The sequence below is a fragment of the Hoplias malabaricus genome, chromosome 2 (genome assembly GCF_029633855.1).
Source record: "Hoplias malabaricus isolate fHopMal1 chromosome 2, fHopMal1.hap1, whole genome shotgun sequence".
In the NCBI taxonomy this organism is placed as follows: domain Eukaryota; kingdom Metazoa; phylum Chordata; class Actinopteri; order Characiformes; family Erythrinidae; genus Hoplias; species Hoplias malabaricus.
The window spans coordinates 50,198,659-50,216,385 of record NC_089801.1 but is presented as its reverse complement, the minus strand read 5'-3'; the positions used below and the strand labels follow the sequence as shown (position 1 = coordinate 50,216,385).

At 36.4% G+C, this 17,727-nt stretch overlaps 1 protein-coding gene across 3 annotated transcripts in view; it reads right to left on the bottom strand.

Annotated features, from left to right (window-relative positions):
• The window catches only part of pds5a (PDS5 cohesin associated factor A), a 37,689-nt gene extending 21,403 nt beyond the window's left edge, over positions 1-16,286 (bottom strand). Inside the window, exons 1-6 of one of the 3 annotated variants that reach the window (XM_066659983.1) lie at positions 16,113-16,286; positions 15,184-15,338; positions 2,727-2,930; positions 2,555-2,641; positions 2,308-2,405; positions 424-550 (exon numbers count right to left, since the gene is read on the bottom strand). In XM_066659983.1, the coding sequence (XP_066516080.1) occupies positions 424-550; positions 2,308-2,405; positions 2,555-2,641; positions 2,727-2,930; positions 15,184-15,297 (630 nt within the window). In that variant the 5' untranslated portion in view covers positions 15,298-15,338; positions 16,113-16,286. Of the gene's footprint in view, positions 1-423; positions 551-2,307; positions 2,406-2,554; positions 2,642-2,726; positions 2,931-15,183; positions 15,339-15,914; positions 16,056-16,112 lie in introns of those variants that run through there. The other 2 variants (XM_066659985.1, XM_066659984.1) reach the window with 2 other exon arrangements.
• Positions 16,287-17,727: the final 1,441 nt, after the last annotated feature.

The window sequence follows — 17,727 nt, the reverse complement described above, 5'->3', positions numbered from 1 at the left end:
TTAATATTTTAGCTTATATTTAAATGATAAACTTAATTTTATAAAGCTGGTTTGAAGTGCAACACATAGATAATCCTTCCTACAGAAGACATTTATTCTGATGCAGCATACTGCATTTTGTAAAGACAAAGTTTCTAATTTCTTAATCTAAAAATACTTCCAATATTGATTTTAAATATGATTATTTATAAATATGTCCAGCACATAGAGCTATCAAATCCATTAATAAAAAAAAGAACTTTATATGTTATATGTTAAGCAATAACTTTTGACTGGCTCTGCTTAGATTTGCATAATATCAATTGTGTTACTAGGGCTGGGCAATTAATTGAAATCGACATTCAGAACTTCTAATCGACAATCTTGTCTATCAGCACATTTTTCAGACTTGTCGGTTATTAGCTGAAATTAGTGGGTTATCACCTTGTGTGCAGGGATGAGATTGATGAGAATGGTGTCCAGCAGCTCCTGAGTGACTCCATCACCCTCCATTATGATGGAGCTCATCAGGTCCAACATGTGCATTTGCACTTTCTGGTTATGGCTGTTACTGAAGGAAAAGAAAACCAAACACAGTATTAAAACCACAGAAAACAGCTGCAAGTTGTCAAGCTCCTCAGAAGAATCTTGGTGAATACAGAAAATGCCTTCGAGAAATCAGGTAATTAGTGCAAACTCATACAATAACATATGTCTTTCATATTTTAAAACAGGACATTGTTATTAAAAAAAAATTTTAATTTCCCATACGGCATGAATTATTCATAAAACTCCTTATCCTAGGACATCATAGCTGTAACACCTCGGGAAGGGCTCAGACAGATATTGCTCCATTCTCAGCTGAGACTGATGACAAATTTTTTGGTAAGCTATTAGCCTAAATGCATTAATAAAATTAAAATTAAAAAAAGCTTTGCATTTTTTTCCCTATTTATAATTTCTTCACAGTCATTTCTTAGTTCTCACATACACTGAAACCAAATTTGTTTAAACCATTTGTATTTATCATATTATACATATTAAGAGCAATGGGCATCTGCAGCACACCATCCAATCAAATGCAGTTCCAGTTCATTTTTAGTTTTCAGTACGAAAATGCTTTTTACATAGCTGACGGATGGAAAGTGTATACACAAGGCAGTGTATGGCATTCAGGTAATTTTTTTCAAAGGTTGATTTGCAGGTCAGTAACAAGTGGCACATTTAACTAGAACTAGTGGTGAAAATCTGCACCTGCTTCACGCATCTAATTAAAAATAATGTGTTTCAAAACACACTTGTGAGTTTTCTGCATTTTATGTGAAAGAAAATACAGAACCTGATTAGCCTGCAGTTGTAGTTTTCCTGTGCTGGAAATATGGATTCTCTATACTGGCTGTCATTAGTGGCACAAACAAGTACAATATGGGGGTTTAGGCTAGCAGATTTAAAAATATTTGGAAAAGTAAATTAAGGAATCATTTAGCAAACCATGCCCAAAAAAAATTATGCCAACTAGGTAACAGGCTGATGGAACAGAATACGGATGCACACAATTTAGAGACAAAATTTTTTGTGCAAAATCCAATTTAGTGTATTCAAATTTTGCTTTTAACTTGATTAGCTCCACTTTAAACTGCATTATTTTAAAAACGTTGAAATCTAGCAGGACTTAAAGATGGAGTTGGATATTTTGTAGAAACCAACCGTTTCTGAAAGAATTCAACCAACCCCCCCCCCCCTCCCCCCCCATACTTGCGCCTTCCTTCTTAAGGCTCTCCAGTAAACCACAGGTAAAAGACACCATGTTTACATAACTCTGCAAATGGTCAAAACACTAGGGCTGAATCTAAAATATCCTTCTTCACCCTATGTAGTGCAAAATGTAGGTCATTAAAAAAACGTGCGTTGTATGTCAGATAAAATAATTTTATCCAGGTCTAACATTTATTGTCAGTCTATAGTAGTATTAGTTTCATAATCTGAAGTGTACTATGTAGGGCAATATTTGTGACACAGCACATGACTGGCCAGTCAGGCACGAAACAAATACAACACTTGAACTTTTTCCTGCCTGGGTCCCTACTACTTGTAGTGATTGTTTTTTTTGTTTTGTTTTTTTTTTTTTTTAAAGGCAAACATATTTATCCCTCAATTTCTTCTACCTCTTCACACACTGCAAGCAAGCTGTAAGGAGCCCAAAGTGCCATGTTCAAACTTTATTTACCTACCTCATGTCTGATTCATGTATCATTCATGTATAAAAAAGCAACACACAAACATTAGAATAATACCTTCATTTTGCATAATGAGAAAAACAGAACTCACTTAATGACGGAGAACAGCGTTTTGAAGAGCTGAATGAAGATCTCATTACAATCCTCCAGTTCAAAGCATATATTATAAGATTTCACCCATGCCAGATTCTGCAGAAGTAAAGATTTGGAAATGAATTAAGTAATACATCAGTTTACTAGGCTCTGGTAAAATATAAATGAGTAAAATGAGAGTATGATCAAAAGAAAATGGGGAAAAAACAAACAAAAAAAAAAACAACAAAAAAAGAAATCCTAACCTCCAGCAGGTAGAAATATCTGTTGAACTGTGGGCTCTTTGTGTCTTCTAAACCCTTTAACTGACGTGTGATGAAGAGAAATATTTCCTGTAGATATGCAAACAAACGTGAACAATGTTATTCATATGGGTACACTCTCAACCTCTATGGTCACGTGAAAATGTTTCTGTACCTTAAGTTTATCATGTGAGGTGTAAGGGGCCTCTGGGGCATAAATCCTGAAGATGTCTGCGAGGCAGCAAGCCACAAGCAGTCGGACGTCCTTATTAGGGTTCCGCAGGAAGAACTCTGATGCGAGGTGAAGAGCCAGAGCTAGATATTGTTGCTTCTCCTCCTCTGAGTCCTGATCCATATCCATATATGTCTTGACCACCAACTGAAACAGAGAAGACAAAAGGCACAGGGAGAGACATGTGAATGAAGATGACTGAATTCGTCACTCAAATATGAAAATAATTACAAAAGCCTGCACACACTGGGCTACACATTCATTTGACCAACAAAATTTTATTTGTAATATACAAAAAGGTTTCACTTCCCACCCGTGTCTCATATTGGCAACCACTAATACACATTGTTAACACTCATCAGCCATAACTTTAAAACCACATGCTTATTATTGTGTAGGTCTACCTTGTACTGCAAGAATAGCTATGACTCATTGAGGTACTGACATGAAAAGGTTATCTGCGGCATCTCACACTAAAATGTTAGCAGTAAATAATTCAGAAGTAACATAAGTCCTTGTGTTGATGTGGGACCTCAGACCCATGGATCAGACCCATTTTCCCAACACACCCCAAAGATGCTCAATTGGACTGAGTCTCTATTTTCCCTGTCACAGGTCAGTGAAGCCTCTCAATTTTTAAACTGTAATACAAACATTACAAATACTGCATAATTTTGCTTTTAACAGAGCAAAGGCAATACACAAGGAAAAATTGAATAAATATGGCAAAAATAATGACAGTAAAGAAAATACAAAGCATAAATGGTTAATGTTTGCTTGCACAAGCTGAACTAAGCTGTGGCTCATTATTATCATTTAAAGGAACAGGTCGTTTATACTAGGGAAGAATGATGGTGTTGTTTGATCCTTGTGGTACTTTAACCAAAGCATGTCGCACTTGTTATTAAAATCGAATGGAAACTATTATCTCAAAGAATAGGAGTTTAATACCTCCAACACTTTTTTAAAAAAAGTAAGTTTTTACCTCAGCAACAGTGTAGAGAAAGTTGGGAGAAGTACATTACTGCATGATACAGTTGGGTGATATGGCGGTAATATGCTGTAATATTTAAAAATGTGGACGGTATTTATGATGTGTGGGTGTTGTGTCAAATTTCTGTTGTATGCCCAAAAGTGACACACTTGTGTAGAATTGGATTTGTGCACCTTCAATGAAGGATTTGTAAAGGTGTAACTGTTAAGTTGTATTTGTGGGAGAGGAAAAAAAATCTACAGGTTTGCAACTCCTGAAGAGATTTTCTCTGTGACTTCAAATTTATTGATACACATGTGACTATTTTCTACAACTAAAATTTCACTGCCACAGTCGCCAATTATACCTCCATGCTTTACCCTGTAAATGTGTGTGTTTTGAGCCTCAGTTCTTTGGTAAATCAGGTGCTGTGGTGTGCTAAACCAGTGCCTGGTATCTGGCCAGGTGTGCTTCTAAACAGTGTAAAGCCCATCTTATTTAGCTTATTTTCTAACTTTTCTATTCCTCCAGCTCTCTCTGAAATCTGCTCTCTCAGAAACAGGTATTCATCATCAACACGTGTCGGTGTGCACTGCCGGGCTGCATTTAGCTGAACTGCCCCGCACTGAAAAACCGTTCACTCATGAGACTCACACAACCCAACAGTGCACCCCCCACGGTAATGGGGGGAGGGGGGGTGAAGTGGGTTCATGTTAACAAAAAGCATATTATTACAATATATATATATATATATATATATATATATATATATATATATATATATATATATATATATTGGCTGTTGCTAGGCAGAAATCAGATGATTGCCAGACTTATGTAAACTCACAAGTTTTATCTGTTTATCCAAGTGCATGCTGATTGTGTGCAGTTATGTACATGTAAACACACTCACTGATATTTACAAAATACTGTAATCTACATTCAGCCTTCAAAATTAAAGCCAGATGATTTTGGCCTTTTTGGTTATAAAAAGAGCGTGAGACCTTATATTATAGAAAATCACAATTTAAATTGCAATCTCAATATTTTGAAAATTAAATATCAGATAATTTCCACAAGTCTTTACGTCCTACCTTCCACACTAAAATCCTTTAAGAAAAAACAACTGCAGATTTTATATGTTGTTGTCTTTCAGGAAGACCATAATTCCTGCTCATCTACAGTGTTCATTTCATCAGAGATCCACCGCTTCAAGTGGTCACTGTCTGCTTTTTTGGTGTATAGCAGAGTTTGAAACGAAACATTCACACTTTAACTAACCATACCAACAGAACAATCACACCAGGATTTGTTTTAATCGAACCAAAGCTGGCAAGTATAAGCACAACCTTAAAACAACACAGAACTCAGTCTAAACAGCACTGTTCCCAGCAACCAGTTTCATTGCCTGTACCTTTAAAAGTGAACATATACCCCATTACCACAAGTGAACTCAGAAACCCAGGGGTCTTAAACATCTGTGATAAGCTTTGATTAAAATACCACAAGGATCAAACAAAAGCACTTTTCTTGCTCTGTCTAAACAGCCCTGTTCGGAACAATTGGTTTCATCTCCTGCTGAGAAAAAGACTGCACTCAAAACCAAACACCCAGGAGTGAGCAGAAATGCTGTACATATACTTCTTTGCACTCGTTTGTTTTGCTTAGTTTAAAGTCATATGGCGCACTCATATAAATGCATGTTCAGCACTGTCATTGGAGAGGCTCCAATGAGGAGGCAGGACTGCCCTGAAGTGCTTTCTATCTATGCACGTTGCAGAATAAATTCAGATTAATTAGTTTTGGTAATGCACAGAGTGATTTTTTTTTCTTTAAATGAGAAGGAGACTGTTTACTCCAGAGCCCAGCAGTGAGGCCTGATATCCGAGGAGTGAGCTGCAGAAGTGCGGATTTTAATCATTTTCACCTTCTCCACTGTTCTCATTTTTGCTATATTTAAGCACCACACATTTCTCTGATGTGATTTTAATTGTGCTCGTCTTTATGCACTCACAAATGCAGGTCCAGCTCTGTGATTGGAGAGACTCAGATGAGGAGGCAGGAATAGTTTTGCACCGGCACTTAGCCAGTATAGCCAATACTGATACTGTGTTTATCGGCCCGCTATTTACTATTCCCTACATGTAGTACATTTTTCAGGGCACACCCCATAAAGCAAATACTGACACACAAGCGCACCACTAGATGCAGCTTGAATTTAAATTTGGGGCAGATTATAAACAGATTGGGTATTTCACACTACATTTTTACTGATTTTTACTGAGACTGGAAAAATGTCTCACATACTACACGATTGTGGATAACACTACACGACCCCAAACTCTCCAATCAAACATGCATCTCACATTTCCTTGGAGAGACAGATGAATACATAAGTACAAACTGCAATTATTGTTTGCACTGCTATTTTTGTAGATCTACAAAGAAATAAACATGTAAAAATGTCTTCGGGTCATGGATGGGAAAACATACTCAGCGTGGTCTCTACACATTGCAACAGGAGCTGAAAATTAGTACAATAGCACATAGTTGCGGTTACGTTCCACCTTAAATGGTTTAGAAACAGCTACCATGTTGTCATTTAAGGTGGAATGGATAATTAGAATACAGTTGCAATAATGGTTGTAACGGAGTGTTGTGTGGAGCATTATGTTCTCCTACAGGTAATACTCGTCATTTGGGGACATGTGCATCCAGCACTATGTAATATATGAAAAACAACAGTTTTACAGTTTAATCCGTTCTCCACATGCTTATGTTTACTTTCTGTGCTCTGTTCTCATTGGCTGTTGAAGGGACTCGTTCAGCCTTGAGTTGGTGGAGAGTTCACACTACGCCCAAAGTTGGGTCAAATATATCAAACATTTGATATGCTGCGAGTGGTCTGAAATGCGATTTCGAGGCAAAAGTATATAAAATTATGGCTTAAGGCATGCCAAAGAACACAGACTTCATTCAAGCAACTACAAAGAAGCACGCTAACACTGGTCAGCAGTAGTCCTTAGAAATTGTGTTTCACAGTCGTCACAAATATCCTGACAATGTAAAAAGCTGTTCTGTCAGAATAGACTGTCATCCTACTTGTAACTGTTGCTGCATTGTGAAATATTTATTTTTCATGGCTCTGAAATTTTACATTATTTAATATGCAGTTTACAAAGAAGCAAATGTTGCTAATGAAAACAAAGAGTAGAAAAAAAACACAGAGTGTATGTGACTTCATTCTCTGCTCAGGACGCCTTTGTGCCACTATATTTTTACATTGATATTTGTTGTTTGTTGCTAGAATACTGTTTAAAATGTCTTTAACATAGATAATACTTTATTAATCCCTGAAGGGATATTAGTTTGTTACATTAGCTTACATACAGATGAACAGAAATACAAAGATATGAATAATAAAATCAGAACTAAATACTAAATGTATTTATAACAGAAAGTAATATTTGCTATAAACACAGAATATGTAGTACAGATGTGCAGTGTGTACAGAAGCCTGGATGAGGTAGTTACACATGAAGTGACCACAGCAGTGATGTGCTAGTGCAGTATAAGAGTATATATTATACAGAACAGCACAGTATTTTTCGTAGGTATGTATGTATTTCTGTAGAAAAAGCAACCTTGTGAACATGTAGTATTGATGCATATAGAGTGTGCAGAGTTGGATGCTCTGAATATTGCAGGGAGAATTGTCCTGCACAAGCATAACTTCCTGCTGTGGGGCAAGAGCAGCTCTGCAGTGTTTTATAAAATCCAAGTTCTAAATAAAACTCCAGCATTGTTCCTGGGTGCAACACCACCAACTAAACCATTAATATTAAATAGTAAAATGGGTGATCCAAGTCATTAAGGGGTAATCACTTATTCTGAAAAAATAAGACAAGGAAGTGAGAATCAAAAATAAATTCCATTTTTGTAGCAACGCTCTCCACAATTCTTCATTGATGGGGGCCAAATACTGTCAGAATCAAACGCCTTAGGATCAGACCATGCCCGGCACCCCTCTCAAACAAAATCCTTTTAGCTCTAGGACCCTGCAGACATAATGTTTCTACTCTGCTTAAGGATGCGTGATGGGGGATGGGCAGGCAGTGCTCAGTGCTGTAAAGGAAAGAAAAATAGGCTGAGGCACAGCAGACTCACTGGCACATGCTCGTTCTTACTTCCTCAAATCCAGTCCAACTTTCTCTCTGCCTATTTACTGTTTTTCACTCTACTTAAACAGCCAGTCTTGATTTAGCGCATTCTGGAATATTTTCCTCTGACATTTTTTAAATAACCAATCTGTTATGTAGTAGAAATTAAAAGCAAGCAAAGTTTAAGCAGAGACCCAACTTCCCACCATTCACAACATTAGCTTAAGATATCTTTAAGGCAACATGGTGTAAATGGATATTGTCAATTTGGTCAAAGCCTATATAACCCGCTATTATCTGAGTTGCAGTGAACAGAAATGTCTAAATCACACCCTATACATACAATCCCGACAACTTTCTAGCAGTCCTAACCTTTACCTCCTTCAGAGGAATGTGGCAGTCACATGTGACAACTAATTATGTTTATTTTTCCATGGACCCATTATCTCTGGAAACTCATTACAAACTGTGCATACTTATTTAAAGTGTACTTTAAATGTCGTTAAAAAAAAAACTTTTTCAGTGCATTTGCACATTGGTTGGTATCCCAGATAACCAAACTAAAGAAAGTCATCAGGTTTACGTTGTTGTTGTTGATGCCCTTGGTCTGAAAACAAGGCATAAAAAAGCCAATCTGTTCTGCTTCTTACATAAAGTCTTTGGAAGTGTCCCACCATCTAAGTTGAGTATCTTCAGAAATTGAGCCGGACCCATGTTTGAGAGAATACACTGCTCCAGTACATCAAATACTGCTGAGCACTAAAATGTCCTAGCCAGCCACAAGAAACCTGTCAGGCGTAGCCAGTAGGAAGGTCAGTGGACTACCTCTGGGAGCAAGAAAGCTGTAGAGGCCTGCTTCAGGATAATGTTTCATTTGTGTCCCTGAAAAACCCATCCAATCCCAGCAGGGCTCAGAGACGAAGGCAATATGCCAAACATGATTTGAAACTTGCCCCCACCACAAGCTCAAACAAACAAATAACCACTCTGGCTAATTCAACCTCATCACACCCGTGTTCGTAAGAATTAGTGGAAAGCGACCTAATTTTTTAAATTTAAAAAACAACTTCATAGAATATTTACAAAAAACTGATTCCCTAAAATCAGTGATTATAGGCTGGATGTATGGATGTAAGTTACCTTTGTTCCAAGCACATGACAGCAACAATTATACAAAGCGATGTATATATATTTCTATGCATCCATATATGAAAAACATAAAAAAAAAGATACAGAATTACTGAAGCCCAAATTGTTTTGATAGCTGCCTGCAGCTCATCTTTATTACTGGGCTGGATGTTTCTCATCTTCCTTTTGACAATCGGTTCATGTCCTGAGTGTTGGCTGTTTTCAGCACAGTAATATTAAAAGATTTGTTAGTATTTTTGGCACTTTGGGCAGGTGCTAGGTCCTGTTGGACAAAGAAATAAGCAGCTCCATAAAGTTTGTTAGCAGATGAAAGCATGAAGAGCTCTAAAATATCCTGGTAAATAGCTACGATTGTTTTGGACCTGATAAAACACAATGGACAAACACCAGCAAATGAAACTTCACACTGGACTTGAGAAACCTCAGATTATGTGCACCTCCATTCTTCCTAAAGACCTTGATTTCCCAATGGAATGCAAAATTTACTTTCATCTGAAAAGACGACTTTGCCTACTAAGTCACAGTACCATTCTTCTGATGCCTCTGGTTCGGGAGTGGCTTGATGTGCAGCAGTTGTAGCCACTATCCTGGAGACATCTGTGCATGGAGGATCATGACACACTGACATTATCCTCAGACTATTCCTTGTGAAGCTCTTAAGTTCTTGAATCCACTTTTCTTAATAATCCTCTCAAGTTGGCAGTCTTTGCTGTTGCTCGTGCACATATTACTGTCAACTACCCTTGATGATAGTGTTCTCAACAACTGTCAAATCAGCTGTCTTCTTCATGTTTGTGGTTGCATGTGCTGAGCTAGACAGAGATATACACAGCAGGACTGCATGATACGGGAAAACACTGATAAAGCAATAATTTTATTTACAGCAAAGTGAAAAAATATCACTCAACTAGCAGCAATCTATGTATTCAAAATTGGTAATATAACCTGGCAAAGTGCATATTTTCCTTTGTGGGTCAAGCAGGAAATGTATTGTAAATGAAGCCATATATAATTAATTAAATTTAAGAGCAAGTATAGACATGGTTGTTCAGAACTGCAGCATTTCAAAAGCTTGTTGACACAGGCGCTGTGTGAGTGTTTGTTTCTCTCTCTGTGTTTCCTTCACACACACACCCACCACCCCTAAAACAAAAAAAAAATGTCTGCAATGTTCAGGCTGACGAAGAATATGTAGATGACATCTTTAAAAAAATACAAGAAATGAAAAAACAAGCAAGGAGGGGCTTTCCCTCCACTGCAAGGAGGGAAACAAAAAAAAAAATATATAAAAAACATTGTCTCGGAGCCTACATAAATATAACATTGTCACAGAGCCTACACTTTCCACAGAATTTCAACAAAATGCTTCATGTGACATTGCATGTCCTGCAATAGCTATTTTTTAAAATTACAAATAATGCATAAAAAAACAGTTTTCTAAAATATTACTAACTTTTTAGGGGCACGTGTATATGGTACAGTGTATATTTGTACACATCATCTGACCAAATCATCAGCATTCTGACAGAGGAAAAAGAGTTTCATGCAGACACAGAACATAAGTAAAAACAAATACGTCACAGCTCTCTAAAGTGGGGGGAAGAAGGTTAAAATAACTGCCAGAAAAATGGGTTCAGAGAATAAATGATCAGGCTAAATTACGTGGCCTTGAACAGTTAAAATTGTGTAACACTTCCCTTAATTATATTACAGTGACAATGTTTTGTGACCTTTACTGAACTGCTCAGCATTTGTTTTAGCCCACAGCACAGCATGAAATGTCAAAAAATTGTTTAGTGTGGGGCTAAATTGTAGACTGGTATTTTACGGTCACTTAAATTTAATTTTGAAAATTAATCATAAAATGGGAAAATAAATTATGGTATTTTGATTGTAACATAACACTGTAATAAATTAATCAAATGACTATAGGATTTTAATGTTACAGGAAAATATTTTAGTATTAATAAAGTAAATAAAATTAAGTTCAATAGTAAAAATTAACTGGAATAAATGTCACCATTTCCAAAGGCTTATATGTCTTATGTTATAGCATCACAAAACCACTGTCTAGTAATGCTAAATGACAGGGGGGATAGGAAAAAGGGGGGAAAACTTCTTTTTCTGACTTGCTGCTGAAAAAAAAGCCATCCAGACACTGGATTCGAGGTCTTAGAATATAAACAGCTATGAAACTAGCCACTGGCTTGAGGGTAAGATTAGCCAATGGTTTAATCAATGGTACAGCAAAGACTGGCAACCAACTGACAGTTAAAACATTTCTTAAAAACAGTTAATGTTCAGGTCAGATGAGGTAAACATAAGAAATATGTAACTAGAAAAATAGCTTAATTGGATCATAAAGCAAAACAAGCCAGTATCAGCCAATCTTTTCTGCCCTCCATTTTCTTCACCCAATTTTAACAGTCAGTTTTGGATTTTCACTTCGCAATTACATGACATTTGTTATAAACACCAACCTAACAGAGTAATTTACACGTTCTTCATTAAGTATTACTAACAGTTAAACCTATTTAAAGCGAAGCACACATAATTTATCAGTTCTAAAACCAATTCAAAGCAAGTAACCAGTATAAATGATATCAATCAACACATAGAACTTTGTACATTAATAATAATGTAATGAAAACAAGTATTTAATGCTGTTGTCGTCATTTTTAGAAATATCTGAATAATTACTTCAGTATTATACCATTAAGGGGGATGTGTTATTAAAAAAAACAGCTATTAATTTTTCAGTGTATATGTACATTTGTGTACATTTTTACTTATTTTATATGAAAGTGCAAAGACGAGGTTAAATGAAGCAAAATGACGAGCATGAATAAAGAGAGCTACTGATTAAATATGGCAAAAAATATAAAAGATTGGCGAAGGAAAAGGACCAAGTGAATGTGGCTACGAATTAGAGCTGCTTCTGCTCACTCTTTGGCTAAACTGTGATATTAACTTTGTCCAATTACTTTTAGCCACTAACGCCATGTGCCATACTCAAGTTCTAGATGAGGCTATCCTTGGCTGCAAACTCCTTTTTCAAATTTTCCGTTGCAACTTTACGCATTTTTGACACCAGAAATTAACTGATATGCCATTTAAAGGCAGAGTGGAACTTTTTAATAAATGGAAAATATGAAGCACACTTCAGCCTTATAATGACATACTGATTCATTTTGTAGATAAAGCTTAGACTAGGGGTTACGAGGCTGACATTGGTTTCTTAGCAGACAGCTTCTTTTTGTGACACTTGAGCTCCACTTTGGTATCACATCGACCAATTCAAGGCAGAAAGAAAATAAGAATAAGAAACTAGTAAAGGCAAAGCTAGCTTCAGCATTGTCAAGTCTTTCAAGTCATTCAGATTTAAAAAAAAAGACAAGATAAACAAAGGAAAAAAAAACAAAATATTTTTCTCTACCAAAATCTGCCCACAGATCTAGTGTTGCCTGGCTGTAACAGGTAAGTCAGTGACCAAAAAATACGCTGAAGTTAACGATTCGACACTCATCGCATATGTCCTGTAGAGTACAGGGAAGTATATTAAAAATTTGAATTAATGGAACAGCTTTCATTTTTTCCTGAGACTTCCCTTTTCAGTTTGACTGACTTCAGCACCTTTTCCTGGCGTATTTAATTAACATTCCATAAGGTCCAGTCTGAGAATATTTATTCAAGCAAAGTTCCAGTGTTCTGTTGAACTGTGCTATCCTGGTATACTTTTATAAGTACAACTTCTTAGGTTTTTACATTTAATTCGTTATGAACAGTTTTAGAACACTCAAGCAAATAATAACAGCAAGCAAAGATTGTATAATACACCAGAGGAAAACAAATTTATCATGAAAAACACATTAAAACAGTAAAAAATACAGGTCTGAGCATGCACAGAGCTGTGAAGTAGGGCATATCGACAAGTAGCTCAACTGGTAAGAACACCGGAACATCACAATGTCTGACATGCATTATGATTCATGCCAAAAAGTGTATATTGTAATAAATAATTAGTTATACTAAAATCTTATGTAGCCAGCAACTGATTTTGAAATTAAATAAAATATCATTTAAATGAAATAATTTCAACAATATTTGTCAGTTTTCAACCAAACTGGAAGAATTATAAACAACTACTTCAAATAACTGACCTGTTCTTATTTCAAGTAACAAGGACTGCATTTAACAATAAAACTAATGAATTCTATTAAAATGTGCATTGTAAATTGTTCTATCTTAGAAAATTTGTTAACTCGTTACTACATCTGAACAGTATGAACCAATTTACAATAATATATTTAAAAAAAATAAATCTCACAGCCTAAACGCAAAGTTCACTATTTTAATTAAATAACACTTTTTATAAAATTCAGAAGACGTTTCCTGACCATTTGCAAGCTCTCAGGTCTCTGTTCATGCTCGAAACCAATCTAATTTGAAGTTACGAAGTTGTAATGTTACGAAGCCCCGGTGTCAGTAAACAGCAAAAGATAAAAAATTGTCTTGGTCTGGTATGTTAGGCTCTCTCTCTGCTCATGGCAGTGAAAAGACTGCATCTGGAGTTATTTGGACTACAAAGAGAACTCTATTCCTGCTCCACAGGTGGGTAACATTGACTTATGTTTGTTGTTTCAGATTACTTAATGTGGAAATATCTCCAAATTCAGGAGATGCTCACTGCATGAAAGTAAACAAACCAAAATTACTACAAAACTAAACAACACAATTTACAAATGAGTTTCCGTTGTAGTTCAAACAGTGAGTAAAACTTAAACAAGTTAAAATTCACAACACACAAGAGTTATTCTGTTTTCTCAAACACACCATTCCACCTTAAAGACACCGAGCTTCTGAACGTAAACAAACCATAGAGAACCAGTTTTAAGACCCTCTTTTTACTTTCATTTCCTCTGGTATTCCTCTCCTCCACCTTCAGTAGGAAAACTTGCATTGAATAATCACTATGGTCTCAAAATATATGGGACATGTCAGTTGTGTACTGCCCATGGGAGCAATAAACATGTACAACTCTGCCCATACTTAGATAAAATCTGTTTTTAATGGTACATTTCTTTTTTAAGCACGACATTTGAATTGGCCCTCTTCTGACTCGCTTTCTGCCTGACCACTGCTTTTTGCCTCGTGCACCAATTTATTTGTCTGAGAAGCGTCTTCTGTGATAATTGCAACACATGCAAGTGGCCTGGGCTTCTAAACCAGCACTGTTATTGCTAGAAAAGTTACACCGCTTAACATAGAAATACTGTCAAAATTATAAAGGCTTAATACTCAATAGGTTATTAGTTACAGGCCCAGTTCCAGAAAGGACAACTTTCTGTGTCTGTACTCAAACCACGTCCCACCTATTACTTTAAATGACAAGCCACACAAAGCTCAAACTATAGCATCATGTGCCGCAGACAAACTCTTGTTTTAGCTAGTTGTTTTACACTTTCTCTATTACACTGTTTAATTCCTACTTTGCACTCTCACTGGAACATGAGTAGTGGAGCAGTGACTGGAGAATGGAGAGGTCCATCAGAAGTTGAGCAAAATCAATAATGTTTGTTTTATCCCAGGTTTTCTGATTTGGACAGCCCACAAACACTGACTGGGATGTGTTGTTTCCCAGTTTGTAAGCTGCAGAACCCCAAACTGTTGCGTAAATGCACAGATCAAATTATGTTTTTATAATATGTCCTGTTTAATTTTTCATTTATTTTCTTTTTCTACTACGCATTCTTTGAAAACCTTAACTTTAGGTGTCTTCTGACACTTTCTGTCCAAATATAAACAAAAGCGTCTGGATTTTTTTTTTATCTCTTGAGAAAGACAGCTAATTGGTGACAGTTCAACATGTAACATCCATTTATTGAGTGCTGTGGTATTTAGATTTTATGGTAACAGTCCAACGTATTTTAACATTTTTTTTTCAGTCTAGAAAATACCCATCTTCCTCCCTTGTTTCCTTTTAAAACATCCCAAAATTCAAGCAGACTGTCTTTAATTATTTCATCATAAATATCCCGAGAAAAAAAACATACATATTGTATTTTAATATCGAAAGGATTTATCTCTGACAATTGCGCTGCACTGTAAATGGTCTCACCTTTAACCGTTTCACTACTTCATCGTTGCTGATTTTGTCGGTTATCTCTTTAACTCCGAGCGGGTAGGTGATCTTGCCGTCCGCCGCCGGCTTCTGCTGCTGAGGGAACTCCATGCCGCCAAACGTTAATTTTCCAAACAGTCCTCTACCGGCCTCTATGGGTGAGAAAACAAAAGTTCAGCGAACGAACCGACCACACTTGGGCAAAAAGCACATTTTAAACACAATACAAACTATCTGAATATCGGTTTGCACGCTGCAGTATATAAAAAATTAGTCAAGTAACCCACGAGCCGTCCGAGTCATGCTAAATAAGTTTCTGGAGTTAAAAACATAGCTCTGAATATAAAGAGTTAGCTGAGCAGCTAACAAGGCACAGTCACCGCATTATGCACATTATTCATAATTTGATCCGTCCATTTAAGGACAGGTTTAATAAGAGGCTGGACAAAATATGTTTCGTAACATTTCTCCTGAAATATCCCTCAGACTAAAGACTAATTCATAACAATGCAATAGCAACACGCTAACATTAGCCACAGACAAGCGGTGGCCTAGCCTTTAGCGCGCTAGGCCTCAAAATAAATATGATTCACCTAACACTGACACTTTTTTGTAAAATCCATTAGTTCGTATCTGCAACAAGTCTTCTCTATTCGGAGTTATACTTTAACCTCGCAATATTCCAAAAGTACCTCAACTTTAACTTGTGGAAATAATCAGTTATTTACTTGTTAGTCCAACTCAGTGAGACAGCATCGTTCCTAAAGCTGCTGCTGAGTGAAAAAGCAACGCTGAACTGAACTTAGCGACAGCGCGGCTCTGAACATCCCAGTCAACGCGTTTCTCACCGCTAAAACTACTGCACAAACTGCTCCAACAACACAACTTCATTCACAACCTAACGCAGATCCATTCTCGACAATTACCTCTCACACAGGTTGTTTTAATTCATTGGTCGTTTTCGGGGTTTAGGGCTTTTACGTTAGTTTCCACACAAAGCTGCTTGTCTTTCATACAGCGCTGTTTCTGTTTCAGTGTCCTCTTCTAAAATCACTGGACAAGAAGCGCCCCCGCTCGGTCTCAACGACACCTCGCAGTGCAGAGTGTGGGCGGGAGAAAGAAGAAAGGGAAGAACCACACTAAAAACACGGGCTCAGTCCCAAATAACTCTTTAGCACTCGTCTAGTGCAAAGAGTAGGTCATGAAAAAATATAGGCTCCTGCACACAGATAAGGAATATGTTTTTTTTAATTAAAAATATATTTATCTTTAGCAAAAGGTGATTTACCATAACAATTACTGCACTATTTGAGGGTAGACAATCCATGACCGATATAGTTCACTAAATAGGGAGCGCGAGCCATTTAAGACTCAGCCAAGATCTCAGAAACTGTTTTAAAACAGGTAGAGATATTATGAGCCATTATTGTAAGCGCTAATTTTACTCATTGTATTTTGGAGTGTAACACAAAGTGCTTTACACATTCTATGAATTTGAAACAGTATATCCTTCTCATCTGACGCCCCATACAAAAATATAAAAGTTAAAAGGAAATGTTACTTTAAATAAATCTACAAAATTAGACGCATAATTCATTATTAACATGATAAACATTAAGAAATTAATTTAGAGTGCTTTTCTTGAAAAAGAAGGGTTGCTCATATGAACATCAAACCCACAGTAAGGGATTTTGATACAAGGCTGTTGGCTATTTTAAATAGGGATTTATGTCTCTTGCAAGCAACCACACAATTGTAATTTGTCCCAGTAGACGAGAGATGTACCTCACTGCCACAGTTCATGTAGCTAAAAAAGGAAAAATGGAATTTCAGTACAGTTTTCAATATTTTTGGTGAAAGTAGGTGGATTCTGGCGGGAATCTGTGGGGTATTATCAGAATTTTTTCCATATTATACATCGTGTTTAAACATGTTTAAAGTTTGCTCATCAGTGTGTTTGGTGTCAGAGCATCTTGGGCCAAGATTCCGTTGTAGACTTTGTGGTTGCCTAAGTTGTTAGTTTGGCCTTTCAACTAATCACTATATGGTGGTGAGCTGTATATAACATATGGGAAAACCTGCTAGACAGACCTGGAAAGTAGTGATGGGAATTTCGGCTCTTTTTGGGGAGCCGGCTCTTCTGACTCGGCTCTTCATAAGAGTCGACTCTTTCGGCTCCTAAATGGCTCTTTGTTTTACCACTTATTTCCACTGGTATAGAACAATATTACCTACATTTTTTTATGAATATGGACAAAATATTATTGTTCAATATTAAAAATAATAAATAGTGTTGCAATGGCCAATTGTTTTTATGGCTGTCTTGTAATAACTCACTGATTGCACTCACACATTCAATTGTATAAATAACTGGATTTTTATTTAAACACCTTAAAAAATCACTTGTAAACTCTGAAATATAGCCAATAGAAGGTAGGTTTTACAAAATAGTTTATTAAATTAAATAATCATCCATTTCTGGGGAATAAAATAAACAAATACTCTGCAAAGTGAAAAACAGCAGCATTCAACCGTAGTAAT